The 12,705-nt window shown below is 34.6% G+C and overlaps 1 protein-coding gene across 5 annotated transcripts; it reads right to left on the bottom strand.

Annotated features, from left to right (window-relative positions):
• Positions 1-1,854: 1,854 nt before the first annotated feature.
• On the bottom strand, positions 1,855-10,656 carry LOC25500713 (uncharacterized). 5 transcript variants are annotated; one of them, XM_024772244.2, is made up of 10 exons: positions 9,588-10,653; positions 8,978-9,172; positions 7,408-7,500; positions 7,117-7,299; positions 6,934-7,036; positions 6,638-6,823; positions 3,980-5,569; positions 3,144-3,694; positions 2,434-3,026; positions 1,855-2,169 (listed from the first exon to the last, which is right to left on the bottom strand). In XM_024772244.2, exons 1-10 carry the CDS (start codon positions 9,819-9,821, stop codon positions 2,145-2,147), a joined length of 3,753 nt encoding a protein of 1,250 aa, XP_024628012.1. In that variant the 5' UTR covers positions 9,822-10,653; the 3' UTR covers positions 1,855-2,144. The 5 variants fall into 5 exon arrangements, with proteins under 5 accessions (XP_024628012.1, XP_024628011.1, XP_024628010.1 ...); XM_024772243.2 differs by having other exon boundaries at positions 2,434-3,023; positions 3,144-5,569; XM_024772242.2 differs by having other exon boundaries at positions 3,144-5,569; positions 9,588-10,652.
• Between the last annotated feature and the right edge of the window lie 2,049 nt (positions 10,657-12,705).

Here is a 12,705-nt window from a genome sequence, read left to right on the forward strand (position 1 = left end):
CTAACAACATATCTTCAATTGTTCAAAACCTTCCAAAGATCTTTCAAATACTTTAATCAACCACTCATAGTTGTACATTCACACGTGATCTCACTCAATTAGTTTCTTTGCATCAATAATAAAATTATAGTTTAATCTTTCATTCATCATTGTTTATTTAGAAATATAAACCTCAAAATCCGTCTTTACTTACTCCTTCTCTTTTGTTCTTCAAATAAATAAAAGTAACTAGTCTTCAGTATTTTATAATGGGTTTGTCTAACATGTGCAATATTGCACATGTTAAGGTAACTAAAATTAGTAATTTTTCATTGAAAACCAACAATTATTGATTAAAAGCTACATATTTAATATAAAAAACACAAGTTCCAAGTTAAAATTACTACTTTAAACTTCTTAACATGTGCAAATTTGCACATGATAGAAAAACCCTTTTATAATAAGTCCCTTACATTTTATCATATCTTTCTCGATAGAAATCTTTAAACATTTTATTATTAGTTTTTAACGCTTTGTTTCATATATTTTTCCTAAGCATCCACTTGTTTAAGGGATGTCCAAGTCTCCTATCACTTGAATTTATTCATTCATTGTTGGTTAATCTTATTATCAAATTTGTAACATTAAATAATTTTCAGCCAACAATAGACATGCCACGGTTAGTGCCTCATTAAATGATTGTATTGGTCTTTGAGAGAATGATAAGCATTGAGTGAAGTGTTTTATTCAATTTAACTATTGAAGTTCTGTACTTTTTTTTTATGTTGAAGTACCACTTGTATTCTCATTGAACTTTTTTCTTTTTTTTTTTTTTTTTATAAATTTTAGTTATTTTATTGAAAAATGTTAAATATAGCGAGATTTTTATCCCTAAGCATCACGACGTGGCACTTTTCTATCTGCATATGCGCTCTCTCTTGTTCAAAACTTCTCTGTTCCATTTTCTTATTTAATTTTTCAATTTTCATCTCTCTTCAACCTCACCATCCATTTCCTCTTCTTCACTAAACATTTATCAAAGTATTTCACTATAAATATCTGGTAATCTCATTTTCCAACACTTTACTTTGGCAACTTAATATCACAAAATGACAAGGATCAAGCGTTGAACAGTTCACATCATCGGTTACTTTTTATCCAAGCCTCTTTCTTCATTTTGACAAAAATTTAAATATATAGCAAAATGGTTGCAATCGTGAAAATTTCGCGGGAAATCTCTTGCGAGATAGCATGGCTCTATTTTATTGTATAACCAACAAATTCAAACCAACACAACAATGTCTAGGTTGATTTTGTATAACCAACTAATACAAACCGACTCATTCATGACTATATTTATTTAGTTCAATTTTAGTGTTAAAAATATAGATTGAACACTCGATCAAAACAAAAGACAATCAATATTTTTGTGCATTGAATTTGATCAAATTTGACCCGGTGGAAGAGAAAATGATAAGTAGGGAGGAGAATAACCTTACTTTCCTCGCCGAAGTCACAACTTTGAATGCATCAACTCATTAGTGTGCACCTACACAACGGTCAAAACTACATGTAGTTGGCAAAATTTCTGACCGTCCAATTGAGAACAAATATGCAATGACTGCAAGATTATATGCACTCATTACTTCACACCAACCCCTCCCAAACAGGCTCATTGCATTTAACCTCTAAATTCCTGTCACCTTGAGTAGAAGAATTCAACAGTCATATTAAGTGGTACTATAATCTTTGGATTCAGATTACATGCTTTAATTGCGACACAATATTTAATTTTGATCGTTCGATCTCAAATCTAATAAAGGTTTAATGTGAGCCGGCCAATTTCAAAACTATGACAGATCATTTGGTGTGGAATTTCAGGGAAGATTGTCATGGAAATGTCAAGACAAATGCAATTGCAAATGACATCTAACATTATTTTATGACAATTTCGTTAATAAGCTGTGTAACAATGTCAAAAAGTTTATCATCAAAGATATTCTGCGTGTTCTAAAACAAGTACCTAGTACTGTAAAACCGAACCTGACAAATATGCAACATGGTAAAATTTCTAAATTCTGAACCTAAGCCAGTGTCTATTTTGATACAACAAAAGGAGGTACACATCCTCATCATCTCTTTTAGTTGATAATCCTCCTTGCCACTTATCTGACGTTAGAATCAGGCCCCCTGTTAAAAACCACAAAATCAAGGCATTAAAAAAACAGTCCAAATGAACAGCCATAATAATAATAATAATTAAATTTATGCAAAAGCTAACCAGTGGACATTGATTAAAACTTCAAAACTAATGATCATTCACAGAAAAAATAGCATCTCATTTATCAATGTATTGAACGCTATGCTTTCCAATATATAATTTCAATGTAAGAACTCTCATCAACAGGACTCTTAAATTTAAATAACCAAGATAATTAAACGGAGAAAAACTACCTTGAGACATGGGGCGAAGAGGGTTGATCTGGTGAAGATCGTTGAGCAGGGCCACCATGAAACCTTTGCTCTTCAAGTGTGCCATTACCAGATCGACTTCCCTCATTTGGCTGCGATAGTTCAGTGGTGCTCGAGAAACCCATTGGTCCCATAGACCCGAACTCTAGCTGCTCCGCTGGTGAACTATAGCCAGTATTATGATCATAAGGATACAACATAACAAGAGATGGCATTGTTGGTCCATTTGATGATACACCACTAGGGTTCATGCCAGGTATAGAATACATTCCATATGCTACATTTGCGTGACTGTTCTGCGAGGAATTTCCACGGACTGGACTGTTCTGGTGAGGAATGAATGAGTCGTGTCTGTGTGAACTCCATGGCCTCTCAGAACGGTTCTCACTAGTTGCCAACCGCTCCGATTTTGAGATTGGCTTCTCCCCTTGGTTACGATTATGGCCACGCCCGGTTGATCGCAACTTTGAATTCATATTCCAGTTTCCTTCTCTGTCACCATGATGATCGCTTCTATCATAGTTGTAATTTCCCCTTCTGGTATTCGTCGAATGGCGGTCTCGAACAGAAACCTTCTGAAAGAAATTTAAAAAATGAACATAGATTCTAGAAAAGAGAACACTTCTGATACACACGAGTAGGAAGGAGAAAGAAAACTGCACAAGTACGAAAGTCTCATAAATTTATCATACCGGATTTGGCAGGTAGGTTCCTGTACCACTTCGATACCGGGGCATATCTTCTACAAAATGTTGGTAAATATGTGTAGGTCTATTTGAAACCGATTGGAGAGGAGGAACGGGAACAAGGCGTGGTCCATAGTTCATGAGCTGAGTGGCAAGATTCATGTTAGCTGAAGGAGGTCTTCCAGGACCATCCCAAGGATATCGACCCTGCAAGTAAACAGGAGGCACCATTGCAGGCGAAGGATGCATCATTGAAGGAGGTTGACTTGGACCTTGACATAATCGGCCGAATTGCAAATTTGACCAGTGGCTAGCGAAGTCACTATGAAGAATATCAGGCTTGTGGTCAGAGGACTCTATACCCGCCCTTCTCATTGAATTTGAAGGGCTTGACACCTCAGAGTGGTTATATCCCTCGGATGAATCGAAATTTAGACCAGAATCACTGTTCTCGGCCCCTTCTTCCCCAGTGAAGTTGCTTGTTGATGTCTCAGAAGGCTCAGTTGGAAAATTATATAAGGGAAAGGGAAGCATTGTAACAAAGGGCACAGGAGGACCTGTAGGATAAAAAGCAAATGGAACAACTCCAGAATTATCAACAGCTCTATGGCGAGAACCAGGACCTAAAATCACAGGAGCTATGGGTGATTGGGAATCTGATCCACTTGTCTGAGCAGCTTCAAAACCAGATAGTTGATGCCTTTGAACTTGCAAAGACGAACCAGTTGCAGGCTCGGTGCTTCTTTCTAACATATCAGATTGCATAGTCAACAAAGGAGTCCACTCTCTGTTTTCGTCGTCTGCTCGATTAGATGTAGTTTCTGAGACATTTTTACCCTTACCGTGAACAGTTGCAGCCACTAAGGGAGTACTTTTCTTCCCCCTTCTTTCCCTTGTTGATTTTGAGGATTTTGCTGACGATCCATCCCATGAACTTTCTGAAGGGCTCTTACTTCTAAAGGAGCTTGAAGGTGGAGCACTCGGTAACTCAGAATTTGCTATTCTATCATCAAGATAAACCTCATTTCTCCGGCCATCTTGATAGTGAAAATTATCAATATGCTCTTCTCTTGTTGGCCCTCGATTTTCTCTAGTAAACTTCTGGTGATTTCTAGCGGAACTACTAGAGCTGCCTGGACGAGAAGATGGAGCGAAGTTATAACTACCTGAAGTTGACTGTTGTTTATCATCTGGAAGCATTTCAAAATTTCCATTATCGGCTTCAACACCACTAGCAGAACTTCTCTCGTGCTCATGCCAGAAATCATTATCAGCTTCCGCCGCATTCATTTCAACAGAATTGAAATTCTCGTTGCCGGTTTCGGCCAAATCTTGTGGATTTGGGTGCAACCCAAATCCAGGAAAATATGGATGCAATGGTGAAGGGACTAAACCTTGAGGAAATTGCATATTTGTACCCCAAGGAGCCTCAATAAAAGGAATATTAGCCATATTTCTTTGACCATATCCCATTGATGCCAGAATAGAAGGCGGAAATGGAAATGGTAGATGACCAGGAGGTAGATTCATTGGATATTGAGCCTGACCACCGAAACCTTGAGCGGGGGGAGATGCCATCATGTTCAAAAGATCTTGCTCTTCCTGATTCATCATCTGCATTCCACCTGCTCCGGCAACAGATGCTAACTCTTCACCCATGACACCAGAGCTTGGTTCTTCATGATTACTAATCGATTCAGCAGCACTGCCAACAGCATGATGAGATGAGTGCCTACCAGATGAGTCATCGACTCTTGCAGCTACATCTGGCTCAAAATTCTTCCTGCGACCATTCTCCAACTTTACAAAGGAATTTTGGCCTTTAACGTTTTCTGTTGTTCTTGTACGCCTTCCTTGGGAAGAAACTTCGCCATACGAGTCAGTCAGCTCCGGGCTAGAACGTGTCCTGGCAAAAAACCTTCCACGAAGATCACTGACTGGGATATTAGTTTTCACATTTCTCTGACTTTTATCAACATAAGCACCTTGAGTAGAAGTAGTTTCCCTTCGAGCTTGATCCAAGTTCCTTGAATTATTTTGGTTTACATAACTCTTTTGACCCTGAGTACGGGAAAATGTAGAAACATCACTATTTTTAGACGAGTTTTCAGATGGTACATTACTAAGCTGAGATACACCACTATGTGAAAATTGTTCCCTTTCAGCATGAAACTCGTGATTCGAGGTATTATCAATTTTATGATTATTGTTCTGGAGATTCTTAGAACTCTGTGATTCGTCGTGACTAGATAACCTCAAACGCCATAGGTCATTGCTTGGAGCATCAGGCCGTTGCCCACTTCCATGTCTGTCCCAAGTGTTCAAAAAGAACTGATTGACTTCAAGAAACAATTCATCCTTTGGACAGTCAAGTAATCTAGCCAACTTTTTAGCCCCAAATGCAAAGGCACTGCGAATCCTGAAGAAATTACCTGGTTCACATGTATCATAAATGCAAAATTAGCCTAATCACAGGATATATCAATGAAAAATAATTAAAGGAAAACTAAATTGTCCACTAAAATCATACAAGATTAGCTGTAGCAGGGTGCATAAAGTTTGCCATACTCAAACATTTGTTTGATTATATAATTTTTTGACAGAAATTGTTTAATTGTAGGCTTAAATGCTCTTTTTGTCCCTTAAGTATTTATTTGGTATCGCTTTGGTCCCATAAGTAATAAAAGGTCCGTTTAGGTCCCTTAACTTTATTTAAAGTATCGGTTTGATCCTTTATGTTAATTTAATTCAAAAAAACGTTAAGTTTAGGGACCAAACTAATACTAATTAAATAAGTTAAGGGACCAAACTAATACTAATTAAATAAGATAAGGGATCAAAATTTAACATTTTTTTGAATTAAATTAACAGAAAGGACCAAACCGATACTTTCAATAAAGTTAAGGGACCAAAACGGACCTTTTATTACTTATGGGACCAAAGCGATACTAAATAAATACTTAAAGGACCAAAAGAGCATTTAAGCCTTAATTGTATAAGTATTTTGAACGATGATTTTTTTTTTTCTTTTCAATTTTCAAATCCCAAACAAACACCAAAACTATCAGAGACTACAAACACACAAGCACCAATCTTCCATATTGTCCAATATCGGAGACTAAAAACATATGTTTGAAGTACATTACCATAGTCATGTAGGGATACAATGCCGGTTGTCATGTAAATGATGAAAAATGTTCAATATCTGTTGATGAGTGGTATTACTATTCACTATACATCCATTGCATAGGTTTCTTGCAACAGGGGGAAAAAACAAGAAAGGAAAAAAAATACGCATGTGTATAAAAGATGATAAACATACACAACCATGTGTCTTTTCAAGAAAAGTTTGAACAAATGCTTTAATTGTAACATTAAAATAGCAACAGGGACATGTGAAATGAACTCTTTCAAAATTATCAATCCGACAAATAGTGAAACAGCGATGTACAAAATAAGCCCAGTTAAATTTTTATTTTTATTTTTTGAGATCAACACACCTTTGCTGACACTGCGGCCAAGGTTATTGTTAACACGCAAAGGATCGATGACATTGAAATGCTTGGAAACAAAGGGTTGCCCCTGGTTTTCTGGACCACCCGGAAAAACAGCATAAACTGTGCTGCAAGCATCAAGAAATGATTTGTGAAGCAGCAATTCTCCTGCATCTTTTCGAGGAGGTTCAGCTGTAGAAATTGGAAAATGTTAAGACAGCCAAGAAGAAAAACAATCAATACACATGACGGACTTAAATCCATATAGAAAGGGAAAAATCAATTACAATGTAACTGACTACCTGTCACATCCGGGAGTGAACTAATTGGTACTGGACCCCATAGACTTACACAGAAATTATCCCAGTCAAACTTACTAAAGAACTCCAAGAATCGATACAAAACCTATATAAGCAGAGACGGTGTCGTGTCAAATCTATAGTAAAAAACACTAAATTAAAGCAAGTGGTTGTCATGTCTGCTACCTCAAGTGGTCCAGCAAAGGAATTGTTGAAAACATGAAATATGTAAAGAACCAAGGTTTCTAATGCATATGTTGAGATAAGTCCATGGTGGGCACCAAGTATACGGCTTTCATAGTAACACCAAGCTTTTATCAATATAATGCTACGCTTGAATAAATGATTATGGTTAATCAGACCATCAACCTACGGCACAGCAAATTCAAATTCTTGTAAATCCAAGTAAAAGATAGTATCATGGTCAAACTTCCAAGAAATGATACATAGGGGGGCTTCAAAGATACACCAAATTACCTCCTCAAGAAAACAAAGGGTGCACAACCCTCCTAACTGGTTAAATGAAATGTCTACTACGATATTCTCAACAAGACATTTTACAAGCTTTACCTGCAAATATGAATGAAAGAAATATAAAATAATAAATATACAGGTTAAATAGCAAGAATTATAACTGTAGAAACAAATAGCTTGTGCATCAAGTCACCAACACGGAGAATTTTATGCATTTTAAATGCATAATCAAATTTAACAACCAGCTTCAAAAATAAAATATGAAATCAACAATTAATTGCAGAAAATGTGTTTTTCAAGCTAGCAATTGTTTTACTAGTATTAGGTCTTTCGCCACAGCGGTGCAACCTAAAATTGCGTTGCTGCTTCACTATAATCAGAAATACTATATCATCAAGCTTCTACAACAATCTGGCATAACAACTTAAAAAGTAATATGACTTGTTAATGTAGTTTCACCCACTCCCCCCCACACTCATAACAAAAGAAACAACATTCATAAGAGAAACATAATTTGAACATTGAATTTATGGATACCACAATATCACTTCATATCCATAATTATCATTTTTTTAATATAAAAAAATAAATAAATACTAATGTTCCATGACTTTAACCTTCTGTGACAAACAACAGTCTTGAACAACCACCTAAATGCATTCCTTTCATCCTCAAAAAAAGCAGTGTTCTAGTGATGAGATAGTATGTATCACTAGTGCATTTGATAAATGTGGATGTACTGCTAGAAATATCAGTTGAATCTTCAAGGGTACACATATATTTAACACGTGCATTAATAAAACCCACCCACCTATCAGATAGGTCAATAATGAGGAGAAAGCAAGCAGAAGGAATGATTACGGATATTACTCTACATCGACAGCCACATAACAAAAATTATTCCACTTATTTATGTTTGATGTTAAAGCAGTTTACTCATTTATTTTAGGACTAAGTAAATCACATGTCCAATGAAGCATGGGTTTGTGCACGCACAAGCCAACGCAATGAAAGGAAGCAAAACAGTAAATTCGTCATGTACCCTTGAGTCAATAACTAAAGATAAACCACCAAGTATACTTCCTTGGCATACTATTGTTTTTTTGTGCGTGTGTGTCTAGGGAGGAGGAGAGGGGGGAATCCTCATCTCAGTTTTGGTTCCTCTCCAACGTTGGACGATTTGGAGGGAAGAGAAAAATGGTTAAAAGTCTTGTTACTCGTTATATAATGTTTACCATCACAAGGGTATAATAATAGTAGTAACTAGTGAACTAGTTTTGTTTTCACTCCTCTCCACCCTTGTAAACCAAACAAGGAGAGGGTTATTTACCCTCCCATTCCATACATCAAAATACCTCCTCTCCACTATCCTCCCCTTCACTACATGAAACTTTCATTCTCACTGAATGTGTCAATGCCTCACATAAACTCGAGAAGATTCCAAACTTAAGAACAGCAGTGACAGCACTATGAGAAAGCGACTACTCATAATTATTTCAGTGATTAGTCAACACTATAAGAACAGAGACAGAGTTCAACAATTACAAAGATAGTGTCTTGTTAGAAAACATACTTCCGCCTGGATGTATTGAACCTCCTTGACATGAAAATCTGCATTCTCATTCTTCTCTTCGTTCTCCAGCATGTCACGAACCTGATGTGCCCAATTATCCTTCAAAGTTTGATTCTTACAGAATGCTGTTAAGTCAATATCTCCATCAGGCAAATAAGTTTTTAGTGGAACCGACCCAAAGGTGACCACCTGCAACTGAAAAACAATCATTCACACAATAATGTGGAATTATGAACGAAAAATAACAACATAAATCATTGAATCAAAATGGCATGATACAAAATTATTCACTAATGGGAAAACATAATTTCACTACCAAAACCACAATAGACCATTCACCAACAACAAAAAACACATCATATATGCAGCTTCTAACAACAAATTAGGGTTTCTGACTTAGCACAGCTCCATTTCAAGATTTACAACAGCAGAATAGTGTTATCGTGTGCTAACATCCTTCAACGATGATACTGTGATATATCATACAAGTTAACAATCTTCAAAAATTACAGTACCATAGAAAACTTACAAGCTAAAGTAATGCATGACTAAACTAACCAATCAAAATTCTCAAGCAAAAAATAATCCACAATCAACACATAAAACCCACCTGACAAGGGAAGCACTTAGTGATCAGCCTTTGGACATATTCTGCAACTGCATTTCGGCGCTGCTCAGAGGGTGAATTAGGCTGAATGCAGGCAATCAGCTCTGCAGTTCTTTGTTCAGCCTTCAACCACCGCTCCGAGTCAAGCACCTGTATCACAGAATCAGCTTCATTTGGTAATAAACCATTTGGCAATAGCCCACTTTGTGGCTGTGCCCACTCTTCATGTTCTCCCATGCAAAAAAGCCTTAACTTTTCAACCCTCCTAATTAAACCTACCAACCCAACCTAATACACAACTTCTTGATAATATAAACCCCAATAACCAATGTTGAAATTAAAACCAACTAAAAATTCACACAAAAACCTTGCAACAATAGATTTTCCCCTCAAACTCTTGAAGGGAAAAACAATAACAGTGCATACAACAAAAAAACCAAGATACAAAATTATTCCCTATGAACTTCAAAACTATAGATTTCAACTTAATCAAATCTAGGGTATATCAAAAAACAACAAAAACACCTAAAAAACAACAATTTCAAAGCATGAAGCAACTAACAAAAAATCCCCAAAAAAAATAAAAATCAGATTTTTCCCAAAAAGAAGAACAACCCAATAAATCAGAACAATAAAAGAAATCAAAAATAAAGTTGTTTAGTTAAAAAATGAAAAAAGTTGAAATTATTAATAAAACCCTAACGAAAAAGGGTTAATCCCAACAGAGTTGGAGAGTGAAAGGGGCTAATCAATAACGAAGTGAAGGAATAGAAAAATGCGAAAAAGTGATTATGGGCAATGAATATGAAGGATAAGGAAAAATGGGTTGCGATCAAAATCGGATTTTGGTGTAGAAATTGAGAGAAAAGGGTTCTGCAAAACGAGGGTATGAGAAATGAATATTAGGGATTGAAGAAATGGGGGTTCGGCGTTATTTGAGAGAAGAGAGTGTTTTTTGTTAATGTTGTTTGCATTTAAGGGGGTTTTTGTATTTGGGATTTGTATAATTTTATAATGTAGATAAATTATTGGTATACTTAGGGGTAGATTAGATGAGGGTGGTGATAATAATAGTAGAATCTCGTGAGATAGATAGATAGATAGATAGGGAAAATATGAAGCATCATTGATAAAATAAGAAGAAAAAGAAATGAAATTATATTAGTTTATTAATTCGTTGCATAACTCACATTAAATTTGAAATTGAACTAGGATCTTTAAAGTAATAACTCTGATTTGAGTTTTATGGTTGTAAAAAAATTGGTTTGAGATACCAATAAAAATGGTCGATTAGAAATAGATAATTTAAAATTGCAGTGAATATGATTGTATTAAAGCAATTAAATGCAACTTTTATTTTATAGTTAATCATTGTGATTATACTAAACTCGCATTCAATTCATACATACTAGTATTTTGCACCACTAACATAGTTGCAAAAAAAAATTCATTTCATTAAATAAAAAATATAATTATTGCATAATTTCCCTTTTTCTCTTAATGGATCTGAAACAAATAGTGATGTTGTAAGAGAAGGCCCGTTAGAATAGCCCATTATTATTCTTTTTTGGGCAATCAGAAAGAAGAAGAAAAAACAATGATCATGGGTGCTAGTGTTAGTGACAATAATTTATTGTATTTTTTTTCTTCCTGAGACTACTATTTTTCTACGAAATTTAAGAATTTAACGTGTTGATGTTTTAAAAAATGAAAAATTGTTAAGTCTGAATTTAGTGAAGATCGTGACCGTGTATTTGTGAAAATGAACGGAAGATAACAAGTCGTGTTTTTCGTGGATTGGATATTCGTAGTAACATGCATTTTCCTTTTTTTTTTTTCCACTGGCTCTTTAAAATGCTATGCATCATGTAGAAATTTGGAAGAAGCTAAGGTAGGAACGGCTGCAAATGATAAAGATACTAGTTTAGATTTTAAAAATATATATATATAATGGCACGATTTTAAGTAAATATGAAATCATATATTCTATTTTGACTTGTTCAAAAAAAAAATTATATACTTCATCATTTAGTTGCAACATCAATATTCAAGTCTTTAACACTTATATTAAAAGACTTTAATTTTGATGTTTCAGATATCAATGACATATCAAATCATTTTAATTTATGTAAAATTACATAAATGATCTATATATGGTATAAAATTTTAAGATAAACACTTTAATATCATGTTTTCTTTTCTTCATGTTTGTGAGATATCCTCAGAAGAGTAAGCTGATTTCATGAGAACTTAGTTGATAGTTGAAGGCATCAAATTATATGGAATTTTTAAGTCAAAATAGTTACTCCAATTCATCCAGAATTTGAGAAGAATCATGTTTTTTGTTTCCTTTGATGTATATCATTGAAAATGGAAATGTGCAGTGCATTTATATATCCAGAAATGTTATTTGTTAGTTTGAGTGGAAGAGACATGAATCTCTTGAGCATGTGATTCTGAATTCTGAATGTGCACAAAAAGTATGAATAGATGCACAATGCTCGGTGGAATTAGAGCAAATCACTAATTTCTTAATTCATACAAATTATATTTGCTTTAGAATAATTATTAAAAAGAACATAAAATTGTTGCTTAAGAATATTTATTTAAGGGGAAGTTAAAGTAATTATCATATGAGCTCATAATTTTTTTTTAACAAGCTAAAATGAGATATATTAACAATTAAATAGGAGCCCCTCTAGCATAAGATGTATTAAGGAGACTACAAAAACTTTACAAAATTACAAACAAAACAAAAGCAACATCAACCAATGCTCAAACAAGTATGAGCTCATAATCTTTATCAAGTATGGCTATATAAGAAACAATTGAGTCAATAAAATTTGATGTATTTAGTTTAAATTTAACGTCAAATGCACTATCTTACTAAAATGTTTCCTTTTTGTTCGACAAATGCGCAAATGTCTCATATATATATAAGATCGGAGGTAATATTTTTCGGTATATTAAAAAAAATTGGTGGTAGCCTCACGTAAGTGATATTAACAATTAGTTAAAAAAAATTAAACTCATCGGTCTCCAATTATTACGATTAAACAAAAACTTATATCACATATAAATTTCTTATCTTTTTCCTCGTCTTGCAATGCCTCAAATATGT

Source organism: Medicago truncatula, chromosome 8, assembly GCF_003473485.1.
Source record: "Medicago truncatula cultivar Jemalong A17 chromosome 8, MtrunA17r5.0-ANR, whole genome shotgun sequence".
Lineage (NCBI taxonomy): Eukaryota > Viridiplantae > Streptophyta > Magnoliopsida > Fabales > Fabaceae > Medicago > Medicago truncatula.